Below are 25,620 nucleotides of genomic sequence, written 5' to 3' on the forward strand. Positions count from 1 at the left end.
GAATGAACTAGTGTTCTCTGATGCAAGTCACCTTCTATTATCAGGCATCAAATTCTTTTAGTATTTTGCTGGTATATTCTCCTCTGGTACAATCTGCCAAATAAAACTCTTTGCCTGGCTGTAGAGTAGATATAAAATGTTCCTGAATAACATGCAGATAAAAATGGATCGAGAAATTAGCCCTGAAGTATTGTAGATTTCCCAAGGCCTTGCTAAGAACTCCAGAGACTGTTATATTTGGCTTTGAGAAAATTTAAATGTTCAAACCCAAATTTATTATCAGAAAATGGTAGATCCTATTCAGAGAGCGTAAACAACAGCAAAAATATTTAAAGTAACACCAAATGTTACTTATCTGTGATGCACACTGTACTCATCAGTGGAAGAACAGGTATGGTATGTAGATAGTGCTTTTATATTATAGTATGAATTTGAAATTCACATATTAGGTATGGACCAAATCTTTCATTTTAGCAACTGGGTTATGAATATAAGGGTTTGTCTAGATCAGGTATTAAATAATTTTATTTCTTTCTTTCTTTTTCTTTCTTCCTTCCTTCCTTCCTTCCTTCCTTCCTTCCTTCCTTTCTTTCTTTCTTTCTTTCTTTCTTTCTTTCTTTCTTTCTTTCTTTCTTTCTTTCTTTCTTTCTTTCTTTCTTTCTTTCTCTCTCTCTCTCTCTCTCTCTTTCTCTCTTTCCTTCTTTCCTTCTTTCCTTCTTTCCTTCTTTCTTTCCTTCCTCCTTTCCTCCTTTCCTCCTTTCTTTCCTTCTTCCCTTCTTCCCTTCTTTCTTCCTTTCTTCCCTTCTGTCTTTCCTTTTGTCTTTCTGTCTTTCTTTCTGTCTTTCTATTTCTTTCTGTCTTTTCTTTTCTTCTTTCCTTCTTTCTTTCTTTCTTTCTTGGGTATGAATTTGGCCTGCGTGTATTTCTGAAGAGCTATTCTGAAGAGCTATAGTACACACTCAAGGACACACCTGGTGCACCTGAAGTGGTTTGCCTTCCAAACAAAGGTTGATTCCATGCAATAGGATGCTAGCTAGGGAGCACCATTTTAATGTGGACTAAGGTCTTCTACTATATATCTCTCTATATTTTTATGGCACATGCAGTGTTAGATTTTTGGCACTGTTTATTATTCCATATCACTGATGCTTGTTGATAGAGATGCTGCTACAAATCTGTCCTTTACCTATCTGTCAGTTATCAAATTATAGTCACAGATGGACCTCTCCAGCATTATATATATATATATATATATATATATATAAAATATGCATTTGTATTTTTTGGTGAAATATCCTAATAGAGGTGAATAGTACTTACTGAAAAGGACAGAAAAGTGTGTACTTAGTGGTTATAATTGACAGAAACAACAGGTGAATTCCTCAGTGTGTAAAAACAAAGCTGAAGCTGAAGATCTAGAAAATAATCTAATCTAGAAAATGCATACATTTATAGATAAGGGCAGCAGCATGTGCTCCATACCATTTCTTGTATTATTAAGTCAGAAAAGATGTGTCTTGTTCTCCTTCTCTTGGCACATTTTCTTGACCGAAATTCTACTGCAACACCATATTAAAGACAGTTCATCCTACATAACAGACTTCTAAAGGCTTTGTGCAGTGGTTCAAGTGAACTACCTAGACATTCTCCTTGTTCCAGTTTCTGAAAGGGAACTGCAGCTTGTTTATCCAGAATGCACCTCCAGCAGGCTGTGTTCTGACTCAAAGTCACAGTAGCAAGACTGAAAGAGAGATGAGCAACATGGCTGAAGCCACGGCTTCCAGAGAAGGTTGTCCCAAGAGAGCTGGTCAGGGACAGCTTGCAGTGATCTGGTGTGGTTAGCTACTGCTAGCTGTATGACCCTGAGGATTTCATAGAAACGTCTCTCTGTTTTTGGAGTCAGTGGCACTTTCTCTTCAGGATCTCTGGAGAGATCGAAGAGCAGTGGGGGATCATGGCGTGTGATGAATCCTCCATGGCAAAAGCAAACATGAGAATCATAGCAACCATTAGAGTCTTCAGGATTGAAGTTTGGAGTGAAGAAGAAGGCTTTCCAGACAGATTCACCTGTAGTTTAACAAATACAAAACAGTCAATGATAATATGACCAACTGAAAATCCCTTCATCTTACAAAACTAATTTATACCACAGGACATCAGCCTTTTGGTACAACCTCTATCTGTACACAAACCACAACATACTGAATGAGCAAAACAAAATTAAGCAAAACATGGTGATTTTCATGCTACATATGTTTATGACATTATAATAATTATTTAATTCCCTCGGAAGAATTCTAATGAACTAAATAAAAGAAATCTGAAAAGAACATTTTTTAAAGGAAACAGTACTAAGACCTGCATAAATATTTACTAAGACATTGCTCTGTCTTCTTTTAGACATATTAAAATTTACCTTTTTCACTTGACTATATCCAGACATGATTGAGCTCTGAGTGCTTCTCATTTTGCTAATAAATATAATTTCATTTTTGTCTTTTTCTCCCTTCATCTCCCTGTTGCATTATGCCAGTACCCTCTGCCATACGCATACTCTGCAAACACGTTAAGACAGAGATTCTCATTTTATTAAATGTGATGACATGAACTCGTATAATGGATTGTAAATTCATGTCTTAGACCTCTAGATGATTAAAAAAAATTAAAAAAATAATAATAATAAAAACAAAACATTATTACAGTAGCTCAATTCTTAGGTGAACCTTGGCTTTGTAAAATGGGAACCAAACATCTTCCAGATAGGTCATTTTCACTTAACTTAATTTGCTGTGTATAGACATTGAACTGTCTGCACTAGTGTAACTTTATTCACTATTTTCACTATTTGAAATACTAATAAATTCCTGGATCAAGGACAAGCAGGTATCAGTCCATTCCTTCAAGAAGCACTCTTGAACAGAAGGCACCCTGGAGAACCTGCAAATACTTAACAAGAAAGAATTAAGCAATAAATGGCTATTGTTTTCCTCGAGCCTCACAGAACAGACAGGCAGGGCAGACAGGAGCAGACAGGCATATCCGGGGAAGTACACAGTCCTCCCCAGTCGAGGAAGCATACAATGCTCCAGAAGAAGACCAGGGAGTAATTAATCAGAGACTTATATGTACTTTATTATTAAGAAAGGCAGGACAGTAAACAGCTGAGGGCTATAATGTCTGACTACCCATCCATTTGAGTTTATACAGATATCATAAACAGATATCAGTAACTTACTTTGCTAAGTGCCCTATTGCTGAAACCATTTTTGAATCATCTCTTCTTTTTAAACTGGGGAAAAATCTTTTTGGTATTCTGTTGAATATTGTTAAGTCCACAGAAAGCTTGTTACTCTAGTAACAATCTGTCAATAATTTATATGTGCTGCAGTAATTAATACTCATTAATCATTTCACCAGTTCACCAGAATGGAAGGCACTAGAAAACGTTGCAAGGGGAGAGATGAAGTGTTACATGACTTGCTGTAACTAAATCACAGTCAGTGTTTAAAGAGAAAAACAGGTTTAAAGAAAGAAACATCTCAGTGGTCACAGGTTGCAGTTCCAGTCTATAGCATGACTTCAAAATACGGGGGACCGTGAAAAATAATCAGAGGGCTTTCTCCTGTGATGAAAGGCTGAGAGAGCTGGGGATGTTCAGCCTGGAGAAGAGAAGGCTCTGAGGAGACTTTATAGTGACCTTTGAGTGCTTAAAGGGGGCTTATAAAAAAGGAGAACAACTTTTTGCTTGGGCAGATAGTGACAGGATAAGGGGGAATGGTTTTAAATTAAAAGAGGGGAGATTTAGATTAGATGTTAGGAGGAAATTTTTCACTCATAGGGTGGTGAGGCACTGGCACAGGCTGACCAGAGAAGCTGTGGATGCCCCATCCCTGGAGGTGTTCAAGACCAGGTTGGATGAGGCTCTGGGAGACCTAGTCGGTGGCGTCTTTGCCTACAGCAGGGGAGTTGGAAGTGGATGATCTTTAAGGTCCCTTCCAACCCAAGCTGTTCTGTGATTTTGTGATTCTATGATTCTTTACAGCTTCTTCTATACCACTACATTTTTCACACTGTAAGGAACTTTACCTTTAGGAACCAATTCAATGACTGAATCTGGAGACTTCCAGTTCACTTAGTCTGCACTTAAATCAGGGTCAACAGTGACGGTTATGATACACAGACTGGGAGACAACTGTGAATGCTGCTCAGGAGTCAGCACAGAGGAAGCAGTTAAAGGCAGAGAGTTCCCTGCTGGCACAGACAATAGGACATGGCAAGCTTTAAAAGGCACTGAGGGCTGTGGCTGCAACAGCAGCAATGGCTCGGTCATACTGTGGAGGAGGGACAGGATAGGAATGGACAGGATGGGAGCATTCCTTCATCTCCTTCTCCAATAACATTTTAAAATGTTGGTTTGATATTTGAATTATTTGCTGTTTTCTCAGAATTAAGATGAACAAATAAAATCTAAAGATCCCCCTCAAATTTCTTTGAACTTAGGCACAGAACACTGCCCAGAGCAGAAACACGCCTCTCAATTATTGAGATTTAAAATTTACATTCTGGGAAGGTATATGATTCTATACTAAGCATTTCTTCAGGTTCTTTAAATTGTTTAATTGTCAAGTTCAACAACGAAGAACAGAAAAAGCCAAAGGGCATTATTAATCAGTTCTCTTTGTGCCTCTGTAGACCATACAATATTTACCCCACCTGAAAATTCAGTTCAGAGTACTATAACACCTTGTTAGAAGAGCAGAAAAAATTATATAGCTATTAAAATGTCAACTAAAAGAAATTCCAGTAAGGCCATGCACATGAGAACTCTGTGGTCAGGCTGTCTTACCATAGATTTATCTTTGATAGTACACTTCTGCTGAATGACATTGAAAAGAAATTTTCAGCCAAGTTTTTTGGTATTGCACATTGTAGCACAAGACCATTTTAAGGGCTTACACACAGCAATATAAATTCTGCATGGGGATTCTGAATTACAAGCAGCTCATATAGGTAAGTATAAAGACATGGGGAAAAGAAAAAATGAGGAAGCTGTATTATGATTTTTGTTCCAAGACAAAGTTAGATGAGGCCCTGGGCAACCTATCTAGTAGGTGGCATCCCTGCCCTTGGCAGGGGGGTTAGAACTGGATGATCGGGTTGATCTTTCCAACCTGAGCAATTCTATGATTCTCTTGCAGAATAAAGATTTCTTCAGGTTTGTTTATATCCAGAGCATTTGTTATGTTGCAAAAACATGTGTGGGGTTTGAGACAGCCATGTGTGTGACATCATATCATGTCTGAACTGCATGGCTAATTTTTCCAAGAGCTGATGATTATCAGCTGTGCTGCTATGTAAATCATGCTTATACTATGCAAACCACTGAGCTCTAGGAGAGCAAGACTGTTATTGTGCAATGATCATCTGTTGCACTGCAGTGATGCTTCAGAGGGTCTGGAACTTCATGTAGTGCTGGAGGAACACCAGTGCAGAGTTAACCATTAAATCCTAAGCATTATAAAAACTAAAGCATATCTGCCAGTGTCTGTGGCTGTGAAACATCCAGTGTAATACTAGGAGACATAAAGAGCTGTCAGACTTCTAATCTGTAAAGCTGATGAGCTGTATAAGGCTGGATATTAAAAAGGGAGAGTTCTCTCCCAGTCTCTCTCAGCTGATATAGAATCTCATTTTGTCAGAGGGTTAACTACAAGGATCAAATTAATCTCTCAGTAATTAACAATGCCTTTGTTCTGCAAACCATCTGGATAGTAAACTCTCTTTTTATATAAAGACAACTATATATCTCTTCTTCAGTGAACCTAGTAGTAAAATTGTCAGGGCTCCCCCACAGTCAGTATATCAGATCCCTTCCAAAGCACAACAGGCAAGCTCAAAGTCCACAGAACCCATTGAGACCCCGTCCCAATGTTCCACAGCTACTTTATTCAGCATCTGTATTTTCCTGCAGTTCTCCAGCTCAGTGAATTGCCCAACAATTTCACTTGTTCAGACCTCCCAATGCCACTTTTCTTTACACATGTAGAAAAAACAAAAGCCACAGAAAGTGTACATATAAATAGTCTCAAATAAAACAGGTTGCAATTAGTTCAAGTAAACCTGGTATGAACACACTTGCTATGAGTTTGATCTCCTAAACAGACTGCTATTCTGTTTTATCTATTTATCTGTAGGATCTATTTATCCTCTCAGACTCATACAGACAGTATACAGTTCCAACAGACAGGTAGCAGCCATAGAATTAAATAAAAGCTCTCAGTAAGATATATTAATATTTCTAAGATGACGTGACACACTGGATATGGATGTCATTTCTGTTATAGTAGTAGCACTGTGCTTAATAACTGATGGCTATATCCTATTTTCTGATAAGGACTTCTTGAAGTGAATAGAAGCTATTGCTGCGTTATTCCCTGAATATTATTTTTACTGTATTTAATCTGCAACAGATAGATCTAGGTTTGCTACTATTGTCATTGCTTTTGTTCATATTATTTTGTTTCTTCTTTCAAGAGAAGAAAAAGTTAAACAAGTCTGTTCTTCACTGTAAATTGGGGAGCTGGTCTGTCCTTGACTTCAGAGGCACTTGAGCATAACCCTTTGGGCACAGTGCTACATACAAATGTAAATTGACCACAGACTTTTCCTGCATTTTGTGTGCTCTGTAGCCATGGTGAGCTCTCACATTCTATCTTAAGGCAGCTCTTCAACATTTCTGCAGAGTAACAGATGAAAGCCAAAACTCACTTGAAAATGATATTCTTCAGATAACTGTTGTTACTGCTAGATTGATTCATTTCTTCCTGCTTTTTATATCTTTAGAGTAATTTAGAAGTGCAAGATTCTGTACTAATTTTATATAAGGTAGAAATCACATATGTGTATTTACTCAGCTCTTCAAGTATTTAATAATTTTAACAAGATTTTGGTTGCTAAGTTCTTGTAGAACTATATATGTCATAGGGAGACTACTATTTGGTTACTATAAAGAAAACATACGTATTTGGTATTTTTATGAATATGTGTATTCCTCAAACAGCTAATAAAAACCTGCTATTTGAGTTCAAAATTTTGTAACTTTACTCTTTCAGTGATTTTTTTTCATTTTTAGATACTTGTATCTGGGTATCTTACAATGTTACATTGTTACAGCAGTTAAAAAACAGCGCATTATGTCCCAGTGTAGGTGGAAAATAACTGAGCAATAATCAAAGACTTAATGTTAAGTTTATAAGAATTGGTTGTTGATAGAAGAGGCTTGTGTAAAGAACTGTGCAGAACATAAAGTATTTGTGGTAAAAACATGAAAAAACCTACACATTAACAGCAGTGATTTTACAGTCTTAATGATAGAAACTGCAATGCTAAGTATCCACTAAATCTGAAAGGATTGCACAGTGGTGGACATCTAATAATCATACTGAACATTACTGGAGGAATAATACAAGACATGGTAAACCCATGCTCAGGCTGATGAAATGAAGTCAAGTCATGGGTTAATTCTTGCATGAGCTGGTGAGCAAGTGCTGTGCTATTCAGTGGAACAGGGTTCCACTGAATTCTGTTCCAAGTCAAGATTATTAGCTGAATGGTAGAAGCTGACAAAGAATTTTCTTCCTGAATTCTTCGTTATCATCTTCAAAAAGAATGACAGATCATGTATAGAGTGTTTTTTTTCCACTTGCTGAAGAAACTCCCAAATGGGCACAGAAATTATGTTGCTAAAAAAGGAAGTGTGAATGCAATATCATGCCTCATATTTGGAAGTCCTCGTTAATAGAGTTACACCGAAGAATACATTTTGCCCTGGAAAGAAAAAAGGATTCCACCCATAGTAACCTGATGCATATAATCTTGACACTTGCTACAAATTTGGTTCAAGGGTCTATTCACTTGTTGAATTGTCCACATAATTTTCAATTCATCTAAACAGCAGTTGATGTCATGCTGAAGACAGAAGATAATGTTGGCACTAACAAAATTAGTAGCCTGTTTCATTGTTTCTGAGAAAAAGAGTGGTGATTTGCATGTACTGGTTTTCCACTGGAGTCAGTAATAGACATAGCTAAGAAACAACAGAGTAACACACTTAAGAATGTAACGAAGCATAGCCACTTTGCCAACGATGACAAAAATTAAAGAGAAATCTATTCAGAATGGAGTTTTGCCTTTTGTCCTTTCTGTCCTTCAAAAAATGTAATTTATTAATAGAAAATAAATTGAGGACAATCACTCCTCTCTGACATAAAGTGGATGCAATCATCTTGATTGAAATGAACAGATATGCAAGATTCAGACAGCTATTTTCCTGATACTGAGTCAAACACATGAGACAAAGATGTAAAGGAAATTCTAAGCAACTACTGCAAATATTTTCAAACAAGTTTGAACTAAACAAAACCATCTCCCAGAATTTCATCATAGATGTCTCTCTCCAGACGTTTTTAAAAATCTAAAAATTTGGAAGTCAAAAAAACCTTTGATACACAGAATGCACAGAAATATTCCAAATCATTGACATGAAAATTTATAATGAGTTTAATCTTTAAATAGAAAGAAAAGGGTCAAAGAAAAGTTTAAACCTGTTTGACTAAGCTTGTTATGAGCCCGCGTTTAGGGAATGGAAACCAGAAGCCTACTAAAAGTCTGTGCAAAATAATATGATTACTGAGCATGTGTACAAACAGTGCAGTTGACCCTCTCCGTCACTAAAAATCCTGAATTAAATCTAAACACCAAAAGCATAAACCATACGTTATTCTATTAAAGACAGCCAACAGGGACTATTATATAAATTTATTCCTACAAAAATTTCTAGAAGCTATCTATTACCTAGTTTCATATGGGAATGTTCAAGATTAAGGTTTTTCAAAGAAATTCAGCAGTCGGCCAGTGTGGACTTCTCTGCAAAAGTCAAACCCCATTTCACAGTTCTACAGTCAGCATGAATGCTTGAGTTTGAAGAGAAGACTGGTTTTAGGAAAGCAATGGGAATATTTTCTTGTCCTTGGCAGTGTGCAAAATGGATGCAGAGAGCTTCAGCTGTTCTCCAGATGACTATAAGTGATGGAAAAGGTAAACAACCTTGACCCTCTCCTACTTTCCAGAATGAGAAAGGCAGACGTGGCATAGTGAAAAACAGGCTTTATCCTTCTAAGTGCTATAATTTGCTAAAATATCCTTGCTATTAAAAACAAGATGAAAGAAGGGTCTCCTGGGTCTGTAAATGGAATGAATTCACTTTAATAACATATTATATGTTAAATGAAGAGAGCTCAGAGTTATTTTGAGGATAGGTTACTCCAACTCTGTCGATCAATTAAGATAAAATCATTCTGGTGAGTGAACTCTGTTCAGTCACATCTGAAGTAATCAAATACTCGAAGTCTGTAATACTGAGATTTTTGTTATTATTATTATTATTACTATTATTATTATTTATTGTCCCTGCCTCTTAAGAGTTTAAATTAACTCTCAGGTCAAATTTTCACATTTTAAGCACTTATTGTGGAAGAAACTGAAGTGTTTTAAACACAGAAAAGTCAAAAACTTCATGAAAAAAAACAAACAAACAAACAAACAACAACAACAACAACAACAACAAAAACACAAAGAAAAAAGATATGAACAGGTCCAGAAGTATTTCTGATTAGCATTGGCCTAGCCAGAACTCAGAATCATTGGAAAATAAATTAATTTTCACTTCAGTAAAACTTTAAATTTACTTTTACTTTAATTATGTTATTTAAAAACAGAAATAACAATAATTACTAAAATTGGACAGTGTCTCTTTCATGTGACGAAGAAGAAACTGTGCAGCTGGAGGGCTGGAGGTACTCCAGGCAGGCAGCAGCAGTTCCCCTGCAGGCTGTGCAGGGAGAGGCCCCTGGTGGAGCAGGCTGTCCCCCTGCAGCCCATGGGTCCCACATGGAGCAGATCTCCACGCTGCAGCCTGTGGAGGAGCCCCTGGTGGAGCAGGTGTATGTAGCCTGGAGGAGGCTGCGGCCCATGGAGAGCCCCCACAGGAGCAGGCCCCAGGCCGGAGCTGCAGTCCGTGGAGAGGAGCCCACGCAGGAGCATGGGTCTGGGGGGAGCTGCCGCCCACCTGTGGGGGACCTGTGCTGGAGCAGTTAGCTCCTGGGGGATGGACCCTGTGGTACGGAGCCATGTGGGAGCAGTGCTTGAAGAGCTGCTGCCTGTGGGCAGCCCTCGCAGGCCCAGTTGGGGAAGGACGGCATCCCGTGGGAGGGACCGCACAGGGAGCAGGGGCAGGGAGTGACTGTGAAGGAGCGGTGGAGATGAAGTATTAGGGACTGACTGCAGCCCCTATTCACTGTTCCCCTGCACTGAATGGGGGGAGGATGTAGAAGGATGTAGAAGAGGGTGGTTGGAGGGAGGGTGTTTATTAGTTTGTTTTTAGATTCTCAGTGCTCTGGCCTGTTATTAGTAGACAACAAATTCTATTAATCTCCCAATGTTGAGTCTGTTTTGTCTGTGATGGTAATTGGTTAGGGATCTCCCTGTCCTTATTTCAACCCTTAAGCCCTTTCCATTGTATTTTCTCCCTCTTTCCATTTGAGGAAGGGGAGTGAGCGAGTCATTGTGGTGTTCAGCTGACCAGCAGGGTAAAAGCACTACATCCCCTGTATTTGTCTTTCTCTCCACGAGTAAGTTGGGAATGGAGCCCTCCACATCCCAGTATATGAACAGCCTTTCCATATAGCTTAACAGTAATTCTGCTGTTGTTTTCACACTGCAGAGTCAAGACAAGAAAATAATGTAAAGGATTTGTCATGTTTGTCAAAGGAAACACTTTCTTACCTATAATATTGGTACCAGAAATGTGTATCTGTTGATTAGGTCAAGTTTCTTGAGCTTGATATAATTAGTTTTCTGGTTTGTGTTTAAACTGGAAATGCTCTTCTTCCCTTCAGCCGTTATGTTATTTCACACTTACCAAGTAATACACCCCTACTGTGTCACCAAAATTCATCTGCAGCTGCTCTGATACCAAAGATAGCAAATTAAAATAGTTAATCAGGTAGGTTAGGTAAATGACACGATGTTTGCTCTGCTTCCTCAACCTGTTGTGGTTGAATTGCTGAAAACAAACTAAGGATTTGGGAGATCATTTGGGATTTTTGGAGGATTTCCTTGATTTTGGTGCCTCCATGTAATATCATGCAGGGGAAAACAAAGAAACAAACAAATAAAACCACAAGGGGGCAAATAAGGAGTGAAGTTGATGCTTACAAAACAAGTTAGGAAGCAGGGGAAACAAAGTAACTTCAGTCATCGAAGAGATTAAAATATCAATATCAAAAAAAAAGTGTGTCTTCTTGATAACATCAAAGAATAAAATCAGGAGCAAAAAAATAAACCTAAAAGAACATTATTGAGATCTCATTAATGTATATAAATATATGAGGGGAGGATGTCGAGAGGATGGAGCCAGCCTCTTTTCACTTGTGCCCAGTGATAAGATGAGAGACAGGGGGCACAAACTGAAGCACAGGAGGTTCCAGCTGAATATGAGCACTTCTTTACTGCGAGGGTGACGGAGCACTAGAACAGGTTGTCCAGAGAGGTCTTCTTCTCTGGAGATATTCAAAATCTGCCTGGATGCCATCCTGAGCAATGTGCTCTAGGTGATCATGGTGATCCTGCTCGGCAGGGGGGCTGGACTAGATGATCTTCAGAGGTCCCTTCCATCCCCATCCCATTGGTCCTCCAATCCCACCCACCCATTCTGTGATTTAAAAAAAAAAAAAAAAAGGAAAATGGAATGGACTTGGAAAAAAAGAAACAGAAAGGGCAAATGACAGAGAAATCCTCATGAAGGTCAGAGTTTATTACAATTTCTGCAGCTGCAGAACAGGATCTACACACACAAGGATCTATTAAGAGGATCGAAAGGAGATTCACTGTAAGCGAGACTAGGAGTACAGAAAGGGAGGGAGAAAGGGAAATAAATAGATCGGAAAAGGATGAAAACAGGGTAAAAGGATACAGTTTGGAGAGGACAAAGGGGATAATCTTTGTCCAACAAAAATGTGGTTCAAGTGAGCTGAAGATTCGTGAGTTATCCTGAAGGAAAAGTGAATTTCTCCCACAGCCTCGCTATTTTAATTCAGATACTTGTTGCTGTTTAAATCCTTCATGAGACTGTGTAGCTGAACCAGTGGAGAACAGATATAAATCCATGTCATGCTGACACTTTAATGTTTTTCATGGATGGTGACCCTCAGAACAGTAGTCTGCAGCAATAGACTTCTACTGTTGAGGAATTTCAAGCAAAAACTTTGCTGCAGACTATAATTAGTAAAAATATGCCTATGTATCTATGGAGACTTGTTACTTACTGTTACAAGTTTCTGTATGATTTCTCTAATAGATTACATTGGCATTGCATGTTGATATTCATATGAAATCTGATGACAAAGAATGAAGTTTAATGTGTCTTACTGAGGTTTATAAAGTAATTGTGGTGAAGGGCCCCTATGCCTCCATGGTAAGAGCTACCCCAATCAGCAACAGCATTCACTTCTAAGAAAGAATAATAATAAGAAACCTCTCAGAGATTTGATAGCTAACAGCCAAAGTAAATGAATATTTTCATTTTGTGTTAAAAGGAAAATTGAACATGAGAAGCAAGTGGCACTTTCTTAATTGGTTTTTAAAGAGCATTGTGCCAGCGTAACTGAAACTATTCTATGCTTTTCTTTTCTGACCACTCATGTCAGATCTTTCATGACACTAATGTCTAGATAAAACTTTGCTCAGTTATACAAAACTAACTTACTCTTTGTATTTTACTACACAGTCTAACCTAGCTATTTTATTTATTACATGTTTTTAAACATATATTATTATAACATAGCTTATGTTATAATATATTATATTATAATATTATTATGTTATGTTATATATCAAAGATACTGAGCAGATTTGCTTTCATAAACATCATAGAGGTTCCGGTGAAAAGCACTGCTGTTGCAGTTTTCCTACTGGAGTCACTTTCAGAGTGAGATATCACCCCAACTTAGAGAACCAAAATTCCCATCTCTCCAGAATTCTATAGTCCATCTTCAGTTTGGCTTTCTAAGAGCAAATATCTATTTACAAGGTGCTACTGCTTGTGAAAGATCCCAAAGTGTTCATAGATAGTGGGCCGAACATCTCCTCCCCTCAAGTATATGTAAAGTCTACATATTTACCTGAGGTAGCCAGAAAATACAGAGAGAGGTTTGTAGATTTTTTTTTCTTAAAAATTAACAACAAAATGCCAACCAATCAAACAGAAAACAAAAACACACAAGACTTCCTTTTTCATAAAAATTACTTCTGTATACTTTACTATTATTATTATCATTATTTCTTTTGTAATGTCTCACTCATCATTAAGAATTGTTGAGTGACCTCTGAAATAGTCACTAGCTAAAGTACATCTGAATTGACTCTGCTTACGTGATGGCAATACCTTTCTTATTTTAATATATGCAGTTTCTTCTGTTCCAGTTCTAGCAACTAAGAACAAAAGCTCATTTCAGGTATTTCAAATGAATTTTCTTTTTGTCACCTAATTCATTCCCCTGCCACTGCATGATTGTTCCCTACAATGTATTTTTTAGAGCTTTCTTGATGGATGGTGTATTCTATTGTAACTTTTGTGCTACTATCACTCATTTCCTTTATTGCAGAAGACAAAAAAAGACATTTTGTTGGCACATTGCTTTCACTTACTGTTTTATCTAGTAACTTTTTCAAATACACATCTTTCACCAACTTTTGCTGGAGTGTACAGATTTTGGTGCAGGTCTCAGAGTTTATTTGGACTGCCCCCATTCCTCATTGCACTGACTGTTCTAAATTCCATTTCTACATCTTTTTTAGAGTTATGGTCCGCTGAAGCAAATATTTAAATTCCCATGAATTTATTGAGAGGATCTTTTCACCTTGTTTGCCTTCAGTTTAACAAAGTATTTATATCTTAGTTTAAGAATTCAAATACTGACCTCATGCTTAAATATAGCAATGTGCAATGTAATCTGTGACTGAAGCTACATGTGTTCAACTAATTGTTTAATCAAGGATCTACATATGCTCTTCAACTCCCATTAAATTGCGTACTTCAAACTACTTTTGAAAACAAAATATGCAAAAAGTTGAGTACATTATTATTATTATTATTATTAGGGAATCTGCTGCCATTTTCTTAAAACAGAAGTCCTGTACACTGGACAACTCTACATTGCAGAAAAAAACACTGCTTGGCATTCAGATCCTATCTTGCTGAAGATTAAACTAACACCTGCTTAGCAACATCATCTAACTCTAAGCATAAATTCCTCAGGTTCCCAAGTCCCCACCAGTAAAATCTTGTTGCCTTTTCTTCTGGTATTCATGGACATATGCATGATATCCAGGTAACTCCAGGTGTTTTTAACTATGTGGTGCATGAACTTGGGCCCACTGGAGAGATTCAGCAGCATAGTCTTACAGGGTGCTCAGCTGAGAGATGTAATCAGCTCTGGAGTGAGTTCACACCAGAAAAAAGCAACAAGGGACCTGGGAAACTCCAACCACTGACCTTCACTCTTTACACATGAAGGATTTCTTTTTTTTCCCATGGCAAAATGCTTTCTGATTATTTTTTCCTCCAGTCTCCTGAAACACAGTTGCAGGAGGGTAGGTAAACCTCTGCTGTCAGTGAGGTGTCAGTGTTTCTTCTCTTTGGCTTGCTCTCCTATTTTAAACTAACTACTATCCAATGTAGTAATTCTAGCTTGGCTCAGAGTGTCTTTGAAGAGGGCACTTATGTCACAATTTTATTCCAACATTTATTATTTATTGCACCACTATGAGGTCCAGGCTCTGTTACACAAGACAGTTACAAAGTTGAATTAAACAAAGACAGCCTCATCCTTGAGCATGAAAACCTTTTCATTTTCTTTTTGCTAGCCTAAAAATATGCTCCAATAGATTATGGCTTAGGTTAATGGCCTTAACCCCTTATTTCAGGAAGTAATATAAATAAATAGAACAAATAACAGCTTGCTGTCTAAAGTCATTCAGTTACACATTGTACTTCCTCCAGACAACTGAAAATGCTTTTGGCATTACATGACAAGATATAAATTTTATATATGCCCTTCCTCCCTACTGTAGTTAAGAGTGACAAGAGCACTCAAAGGATATTGTGAAATACAAACATCTGCATATTTTTTGGGCTTTTGAATCTTACACTCAATTTTTAATTCATAGCTCTGCAAACTCAGTCTGTATCTCTTGATTGTAGCTGGTTTCTTTGCCAAAATACTCTCTAAAGATCTGCGACAAAAGTAAGGGTAACAGAGAAAACTAGGAAATGTTTTTCTGTTGTATTCACTACCGTGGTGTCTTCTATGCCATTATCCAAAAAAGAATTGACAGACATTTACCACAAGTTTAGTAACTAATTAAAATACAGGAATCCAGGCAATGTTTACATGGTTGTTGAACTTTCTCTTACATTTCCAAAGATGTTTCTAATAGGCTGGCATTCGCAATGGATATGCCCAAGCTTAAACTCTATTTCTTTCTTAATCCTGAGTCAGTATTCTAATTCAAGGTCTTCACACTTAGGGCATGTAATCATGAAAAGGAACTTAAGTATCTGTAAGGATTAGAAATTAGGAAATCTCCCAGTCAAACTGCATTCAAAATGAAGTCAGGCCAAGCAGATAGACTTCATAAACAAATTTCCTATCACCAAAATCCTTACCTACACTTTGAAAGTTTTTCCTGTCTTGCTGATTCTCACAGGTTTGTCTGGTTTTAATTTTGGACCACAACTTTGTTCTTGTCTATCTAGCATAAAAAGAACCAAAAACTAAATGTAAAAAAGGCTGTCTGCTTCCACAGCCATCTCTGCAAGAACAGAACAAAACTCACCAGAAGAGGAGTAAAATGCATCTATATAGAACATTTCACAGCCATTTAGGTCCTTGGATGACCAAAGAACATGGATACTTTAAGCCTTCCTAAATGTGATTCTCTCCCTGCCTGAGACACAGTGTGTTCTCATACACCTTTTCAGAATACATAAAACTGAAATGCAGAATCTAACAACAAATGGGGGTGAGGATATATCTGAGGTCAATTAATCCATGAATGGATAAAAATTATTGAAACTGATGAGGAAAGACAAAGTATAATTTTTGCAAGCACTTTTCCTTGTATGTGTACACAGCAACTGCATCAACTGGCTCAGCCAATGTTGCCTGCCCGCTGCTTGCTGCCTCTTTCTTGCCATGGCCATAACTCTTCTCTATGAAAGTAGTACTAACTTGCACACAGATTAATCATGTCTTACAATATGAAGAACTACTTGGTAGAGAATACTCAGGCAGTTGCGCATGTAGGTACTGCCTTTTTTTAGTTCTAATCATCTGCCATATTCTAACTTTGAAAAGTAATCACCATTGGAATAACCCTTTGCAGCATTCAAATAACTAATTTTCTCATACGGCAGTATGTTGCTTTTGTTTATTTCTGTCTTCAAAATGTGAACACTTCTCAGTTATCAAATTACAGTTGGATTAAATACTTTGAAGGACCACCATTAAAAATATTTTGTGAAATATGAGTCCACTTCCTTTTTTTTTTTTTAGTTCAACCTGCTAGTTGTTAAACATTCAAAGATACTTCTCAGAATTTAGTTCTATTTACGTTTTTTTTGTGTTTTTTTTTTTTTTTCTTTTCTTTTTTTTTTCCCAAAATCAGTATGTCATAACTCTATTTAAAAGCTCCAGTACAAATTAAAACACTTCCTACATGGAGACCTGAAGCATTTTGGCATATGAGAAGGGGGAAAAATGGGGCCTTTGATAATGCTCAGGAGCTACAGGCAGTGTAAAATCTATTTAGTATCAAGTTACAAAATCTAGTTAAAGCATTTAGCAGCACCTTTTCTTGATCATTTCAGAAACCTCGTGAACACCTGCATGGTGTTCTAGGTCAAGTTTTTGTTGCTGCTACACAGTCCTGGTATTTGGAGCTATTTGCTATTCTTGAGATCACCAGAACTTCTAAATGACCTAGCAGAACTGCTAGGGCAGAGCTGAATGAACTGAAGCAGATGAATAAACAACCTGTATTTCTGTACTATTTTTGTTGCAATTCTCAGTTTCTGTTTTATACACTAATAGATTTCATTTCCGTTGACTGTGAAAATAGATGGGGACATTTGTATTCAGGACTTACAGTTGTGCTAAGATAAACCTAATAATGCACTTTGCAAGATTTTTTGAAGCTGCCAATTGTCAAAGCATGACATTCTTTAGAACAATTTAATTTGTATAAAACCTGTAAATATTGTAATTTTGGTATACCTGAATATCATAATCCAAGTATTCCAAGTATTGTAATCCATTTCCCTAATGTTTTTCATTTTATTATAATCCATGAGTCAACTATCATAATCCATTTTCTACAAATAAAGAATAAAAAATGCACCTGATTGCTAACCTTGTTTTCCAAACTAGAGAGAAAAAAATAGAGAACAAAGCCTAAAATATTCTGTATTCTCTAAATTTTCTTTCAAAGATTAAAATGACAACTGCAAATAGGACTCTAAACAGAATTCTGTGTGCTTTCTACTTTTATTTGATTAAGACAAAAGTAAGAAAGAGTAAGAAAAGCTATTCAAACCCTACACTTCATCATGACAAAACAGGCCCATTGTCTTCTATCCCTCATTTGCTTGATTCTAGTTCAGGTCTTATGCTGACCAGATCTGTTAGGCTGAATTCTTCCAGATGATTTTTTTTTTTTTTTTTTTTTTTTTTTTTTAGCAAATTATAAGCTTTTGTGGCAAAATTGTTTTCCTAGAGAGCATTTCAAAAATTCACTTCTGTGAAGCATATCATAGAATTACAGAATCATAGAATCATTAAGGTTGGAAAAGACCAAAAGGTCATCTGGTGCAACCATCACCCTACTACCCATGTTCCTAAGCACCATGTCCAACCTTTCCTTGAACACCCCAGGGACGGTGACTCCACTACTTCCCTGGGCAACCCATTCCAATGACTGACTACTCTTTCTGGGAAGAAATGTGTTTACCTTCATGCTTATGCATAAGTTCCTCCACAGCATACATACAAATAGACCTTATCAATTAAACTTTCTTTTTTTTTTTTCTTATAAAAACCTGTTGTTTAACTTTAGTTTTTCCAATACTGATCCAAATGCTCATGGGCTACAGTTGCTTCTGAATCATAAAGATATATGCTCTTAGAGCCTCTGGCTACAGCTGAAAATTGGCTTTAGTAGCAAGTGCATTTTTTTCAGAATCCAAAAATTATTGTCAACTATAAATACTACAAGCAATTTATCACTACGTATTACAGAACTGGCAGTATTGTTTTTTATAGGTACAACTAATAAATTTAAACTTGTATGTAATAGTTTTGGATCAAAATTAAGTTTGGGGATTAGGCATTGAGAAATAAAACAATAAAAACCTGATTTCCTGTATTGCATTGACTGCAGTCTTCAGATAAAACAAAATGGGAGGAGCTATCATGCTAAAAGTATTATTTTACCTTCTGAGTTAGGTATGCTGCATAAAGCAGGGAAGAAAAAGCTACAACAAATTCAATTATATATAAATCCCTTAATATCCACAGTCTACATACTGTAGGCAGAAATTGCATTTTCCCTTAATAAAACATAACTACCTATATGACAAAAAAGTAACTGTAATGTAGTTGTAATGAATCGCCGTCAGCTAGGCTGAATGTTGGAATAATTTGAGAGCTAAACAAAGGACATGAAAGTGCTTCCATGACCATCTGCAGGAAAAAAAGATCAACAGCAACAAACCCTAGACACAAGCTGGACAATTGCAATTATAAGACGCTGTGGCCATGAGGAACGAATCAGTCCAAATTTTCATGTTTTTCACAGCATGCTAGAACTGGGGAAAAATGTATTCAAAAGAAACTCCAAACTGCACTGAGATACATAATGGAGAAATAAGTAATTCTGAACTCAACTAGATTTCTTTACTCACAATTTCTTATCTAGCATTTCTAGCATTTTCCGTATTTCTAGCATCTCATATTCTTGTACAAACTAATTTTTGTGAGACCATTTATTCTTGATTCCTTTATTACTTATTTATACTTTATTATTCCTTTTGTGTATTTACGTTGTGTATAAGTATTATGGCATTGTTTGAGCAGCTTCACCAAATGATTAATCAACAGTGACAGCTTAAGGAAGATATTAATTATGTCAAGTTTGCAATTTTTGGTGGGGGACTTTGTTCAGAAAAAAAAAAAAAAAAAAATCAATCCAAACGTTCCCAAATGACAATTCTGTCAGGAAGGACTAAATTACAGAATAACATTTGGTTAGGAATCAGAAGCAGCACAATATGTCAAGATACTGTTGGGCACAAACTACAAATCTTTACTGGCAAACCAGGCTTGCTATCAAGTGTATGAATGCTAAGGTAACAATAATACTTTTAGTTCTGAGCTTCTTTCTGAATATGGACAATATGGATGTATCAGAGCTTGATGTACAGCGAAATGTATGCATGCGAAATGTATTGGATGGCCTCTACACCATATGACCTCTGTGATGATCTCTCACAGTGTTGCTGTGGCACTGAAGAGGGCCCAGATAATTCAATTAAGTTAATCTTGAAGACTGTACTGTCCCGTTGCTGATCAAGTGAAACTCAGAAGCTTGCTTCTGTGATATCATACTATTTAAAAATTAATATATCACAGACAGATGACAGGTAGTAAATGAAAAATTAGCACACGTTTGGTAATAGCGAAATTATTTTAGGGAAGATTAACATTTTGTAATACGAAAAGACTCAGCCTTTTGACTCATTGCAGAAGTCCTAATTCTAAGTACTAAAGTATCATGATCTGTATGTTCTTTTTTATGGTCTTGGATTTTAAATTTATGACTGTAACATGATTTCTAACTTCCATCCTCCTAGAATGCTAGAAACCTATTTTCTTTAAAATGAAAATATTGAAGACAAGTAAGTGAGTGAGCATCACATGTTTGCATTACAGTCCCACATCTACGAGACCAGAGTCAATAGAAATAAATGCATTACATTTACTATTCTGCTGAATAGTTTATGACTGAACTGAAGTGGAGGAATTATTTTCAATAAATCATTGGGTTCAATTTTGAATAATGAATGTATTTTGAAAAATGTCACAAGCTCTTGGTAGAAACTTGTTCTATATAAGAGTATAGAGTTTAGAGTTTACATAGAGTTTGCATTTCTACTCATTGAAGCAACTCGGCCAAAAATTATGAGTGGAAAGAATTTTCTTTCTGTTTCAAACAGCTTTTACACAAATCCTTCTACAAATTTCCTCTACCAACCATAAGAAACAAATGAAAAGCTATTTCCTAGTTTTTTCTCTTCCTTTTAGTTTAGGGAATTTCAGATGCCTTTACAAAATACACTATAAAAATGTAATGCATTATCTGTCCTCTAATAATTTGAGACCAAATATAAAGTTGTTGATTTCATCAACAGGATGGTCACTGTTTGTACTGGGACATGAGCTTTTTTCAAGCTTAGGGCATTTACACTGGTTATTGGAGATTCCTTGTTGTGTTGTTTTTCCAAAGTACTGTTGAGGACTTACATTCAGAAAGCACCTACAATGAACACAGAAAACAAGCACGTTGTCCACAGATGCACACTGGCCTCCAGCATAATATTGTCCACATGCACATACTCTGAGAATCCAGTGTTTTCATTTGTGATATTTTTTTTCTGTGTTTCATGGTCTTGTATGGTTTACTGAGAATTTCTCTAATAAACCAATACTTTGCTTACTTTTCTAGGTGTAATAGGATGGCATAGTCTTTGGCACACATAATACTCTACGTAGGTTGTGCATGCATTAACTACTTCCCTTGAAGAACATTGCCTAAGACAATATATGCCATTTGAATCTGATTTTTAAATTAGGATGAATCAGCGCTATGTTCTGAATGTAACATGCAGAACGCTGCAGGCTCAAATCCAATACTGAACAGAAGATATTTTTGGAAGTGTAATGCTCCAGAAATTGTTGAAGACCCACTTTTTATGTTACTTGGTACTCTGAAATTCATTTTTGAAAGTTGCAGCACATTTTTAGCTACTCCTATGTAGTCGTTATTATTTATATTTGTTTTTACTCCTGCTAATTTTCTAAATAGATCAAAAATTATCAGAAAACTGTTCTAACAGATCCTTTTTCTATTTAAGGGTTAGCTGTGGAGCATACAGAAAAAAAAATCTGTAAGATTCTTTTTTTCTTTTTTTTTTTTTCCTTTTTACTGTCATAAGTGCATGACACAATATCTGACAGCAAGCCATTCATGCTGAAGTTTAAATAATACTGAATTAGTTATTTTAAATGTCTTTGCCTTTATACGATCACTGAATCCTGTCAACCTTTCTCTGTTCACTAAGAACATTACTAATTTAGGTCAGAATATCTTGGATTCAATAGACAAGTATGCTATGGTTTCTATTTTTATATGAAGAAAAAGTGCTATGATACGATCACTGAGAGAAAGTCTCTGTGTATAATGTCAATGTCAAAGGACATTTACCATAGTCTTTCACTGGGGGAATAGCTCTCTTAAACAAAAGTGTTCCTGCATCAATTTTACTACGACTAAATACGTCTATTTTTTCTAATTAGAAAGCAAAAATCTCTGTGACAACAGAAAAATCTTACACCTTCAAATGTTTATCATTTCTTTCTCATCCTTTCCTGTCTGCTCTTCTATGAGAAAAGGTAGGAGGTTGGTGTGATATGGTTTGATTAAAGAAAGATATTTCATTGTAAGACAACAAAATGTTTCCTTGACAACAGTTATAGTCACATGGTATTATTATCTCTCATTCTGACAGTGTTGTGCAAAAGGAGATGGTCACTTTCAGAATCAATCTTCTATTAAATATATCTTCCTTTAAATTGTTAAGCAATGAAAGAATGTAACTATAAGTGCAGGCATTCTCAGGGTCAATGTGAATCGTTGATCAGCAAGGATGTTAAATGGCATCATGTAAATCTCTTGTTCTCCACAAAGAAGGCAAGTAAACCATAAATGCTTCCTCAGAAGCAATTAAAAGAATAAGAAAAGCCCTAAGCAAGGGTACAGGTTCTGCAAATGGGTCTACCGGGTGTGACAACTACACCAGACAGAAGCTATTGTGCAGCATTCATTCACCACATGACAAAAAAACAAACAAACAAACAAACAAACAATGAACAGATCTCCCTCCTATTACTTTGAAAGTAATGAGAAAAAGGATGGGAAACTGTGGTAGTTTTACCCTGCTGTACAGCTGAACTTCACCACAACCATTCTCTCAATCTCTCTCCTCAAAGGAAAAAGGGCAGAAAAATACAGTGGAAAGGGCTTCAGGGTTGAAATAAGGACAGGGAGATCCCTAACCAGCTACCATCACGGGCAAAACAGACTCAGTGTAAAGAGATTCATATAATTTATTGCCTATTCACAGCAGATTAGAGCAGTGAGAAGCAAACAAAAAAAAAAGCAAACCCAAACCACCTTCCCCCATCTGCTCTCTTCTATGTCCTCCTCCCGAGCAGCAAAGAACCGGGAATGGGGGCTGCTGCAGTCAGTCCCTAACACTGCATCTCCGCCACTCCTTCACGGTCACTCCCTGCCCCTGCTCCACATGGGGTCCTTCTCACAGGATGCCATCTTTCCCCAGCTGATCCTGCGGGGACTGCCCACAGGCAGCTGCTCTTCAAGCACTGCTCCCACACGGCTCCGTACCACGGGGTCCATCCATCCCCCAGGAGCAAACTGCTCCAGCACGGGTCCCCCACGGGTGGGCGACAGCTCCCCCCAGACCCCTGCTCCTGCGTGGGCTCCTCTCCACGGGCTGCAGCTCCGGCCTGGGGCCTGCTCCTGTGGGGGCTCTCCATGGGCCGCAGCCTCCTCCAGGCCACATCCACCTGCTCCACCGGGGGCTCCTCCACAGGCTGCAGCGTGGAGATCTGCTCCATGTGGGACCCATGGGCTGCAGGGGGACAGCCTGCTCCACCAGGGGCCTCTCCCTGCACAGCCTGCAGGGGAACTGCTGCTGCCTGCCTGGAGCACCTGCTCTCCTGCTGCACTGACCTGGGGGTCTGCAAGACTGTTTATCTCACATGTTCTCACTTCTCTCTCCCAGCTTCTGTTGTGCAGCAGTTTTTGTTTGTTTTTTTTGTTTGTTTGTTTGCTTGCTTGGTTCTTAAATCTGCTCTCCCAGAGGCCCACCCAACATTGCTCCCTAGCTCAGCTCTGGCCAGCAGCAGGTCCCTTTTGGAGCTGGCTCTGGTCTGACATGGGGCAGCTGCTGGGCTCTGCTCACAGAGGCCACCCCTGCAGCTCACCTGCTATCAAACCCTTGCCACATAAACACAGTACAAAAACCCACTTATGAAGTTTCAGAGAATGTATGAATTGAAATTTCTTGTTCATATTAGGAAAAGTAGAACAACTATTAAATAATATCTCTAAAGCACCGAATATTTAGAGATATCTCAAATGCTTTCTATTTTAGAGAAAACAGAATTGCTAATTTACATGGTGGATGTCTTAATGGTTATGTTTCTTAAATGTTCTAAGAGGGCTGAACAAGAATCTGACAGCATTTTTAAACAGAAGTATATTGATTGCAATTTTTCCAAATTAATTTCCACTTGCTGCTGACAACTACCAGTCTCACATGCCCTAGTACTGAGAACTTGATTGTAGAAAGAATTTCAGACTGCGGCTATAGAGCTTCATAGCTGGTTTCCCATTTTTCAGTGTCTAGACTCTGTTCTCCCATGCACTCTCTCAAGGCAATGTTGTTTTAATAATATTGTTTCTTTATGCACATGAATTCATTTTACAGTTTTTAACTGTTTAACCATAATCCCTACTACCCGTTAAGGTATGAATATCATACTCCTTTCAAAAGGAAGGGAAAAGTGTTAGGTATTCCTCTTACTCTCATTTATTCAGAAATCAGTCTTATTTCAATGCCATCTCATCACAAGATAGGCAATACCCATTGCAACCAGAACTTGTTTTAAAATAGTCTTTCTGAGCAATACATATCCAGTCTGAAAACTGCAATATATATATATATATATATATATATAAACCTGTAACTGCTGTAAATAACTTTTTTTTTAACCTGTAACTTTTCTATGCAAAGGATTAAACACATGACTAGGAATATTTCCTCACCCCTAACTGAAGAAAAAGATATCTGTCATGAAATACAGTGGAAAATTGGATGCTGGAGGACATTGCAACAACTAGAAATCACAATAGCTATGAATTCTATAATAACATAGAAAGAATCCCTGAATGGTGAATTTGATTGAGCTATTTTCAGTAATTGTAGTAGATTCCAAAATAAAAGAAACTCAGAATGAACACAAATTGAAATGTATCTTGCTTTTTAAGTAAGGCAAAGTGGAAAATTTCTATTCTGAAGTCCAGAAAGCTATGCTCACAAGCTAGTTTGAGATGTGCCATTTAGGAACTTTTCTTTCAAAGGTAATGTTCTGACACATTTTCACCACTTGACCAATGGCTTTTAAAATGAATTATGCTTTCCTCAAACTGAACAGCGGTGAAGATCCACCTCTGAACTGAGGTTACTGCACTTGCAAGAAGGTAATACAAGCTTCAAAATTCAGAGCCAAACCTTTACTTGCTAGTATCCCATATTAAACATTCGATTTCAGTAAAAATCTTTGGCTGAAATAACAGATCATAATGGATACCACCATTTAGTTTTATCTTATCAGATTATCAAAAAATGCTGAGTACTTATCCTCTGACAGCTTTAAGACTTCCTGATGATTACCGGTACACCTCATGTTGACATTTGTGAATGGGTTATTTTGTCCTTTGTAGAAGACTCTAACCATATTTATTTCATAATTTATTTTGTATAGACAGACATTTTTAATGCGGATAATATTGGCCATTGTTGCCTCACTAGTTAATACAATTTTCTTTTTCTTCATGTAAACTGAAGCTTGTCAGTGAAATTCTGCTGTCTTTAAAATATATTATATTTGCACTAGTTTGATTCAACAGTCTACATGTTTCAAATGAACTTGCCATAATAAGATTCCTTTTCTTTTTCTTTTTTTACTGAATGACAGATTTAGAATATGGAAGAAAATAATTCCTAAACGGCAATTTTTAAATCACTTTCTAGTACAGAAGTTGTTTTAATTAACCTTACACAAATCACTAAACATTTTCATAAAAACAAAAACATATTAAATTTTTCCCCTTTTCTTAGAATAAAAAGTTTCTACTGAATAATGAAATCCATTTTGAAATAGAAAACGTAAAGTGCTGCTAGTACCGCCACTGTAGCATTTATCAGAAATATTATTGGATTTTTATTAGTAGTACCAAAATACTGTGAATTTTGTTATTTCTTTCTAATACAAACTGTAGTGCATTAGGTTTTTTAGCATTTATTACGAAAGGTTACAATATATTTCCTCCTTATCAAATGAAAATTTTGCCCACAATCAG

At 37.0% G+C, this 25,620-nt stretch overlaps 1 protein-coding gene across 6 annotated transcripts in view; it reads right to left on the minus strand.

The window, feature by feature from the left end:
• Window positions 1-847: 847 nt before the first annotated feature.
• STS (steroid sulfatase) overlaps window positions 848-25,620 on the minus strand; it is a 109,872-nt gene continuing 85,099 nt past the window's right edge. For all 6 annotated transcript variants that reach the window (XM_032183478.1, XM_032183479.1, XM_032183476.1 and 3 more), the window contains one exon: window positions 848-2,067. In XM_032183478.1, the coding sequence (XP_032039369.1) occupies window positions 1,685-2,067 (383 nt within the window). In that variant the 3' untranslated portion in view covers window positions 848-1,684. The remainder of the gene's footprint in view (window positions 2,068-25,620) is intronic.

This window comes from Aythya fuligula, chromosome 1 (assembly GCF_009819795.1).
Source record: "Aythya fuligula isolate bAytFul2 chromosome 1, bAytFul2.pri, whole genome shotgun sequence".
NCBI classification, from domain to species: domain Eukaryota; kingdom Metazoa; phylum Chordata; class Aves; order Anseriformes; family Anatidae; genus Aythya; species Aythya fuligula.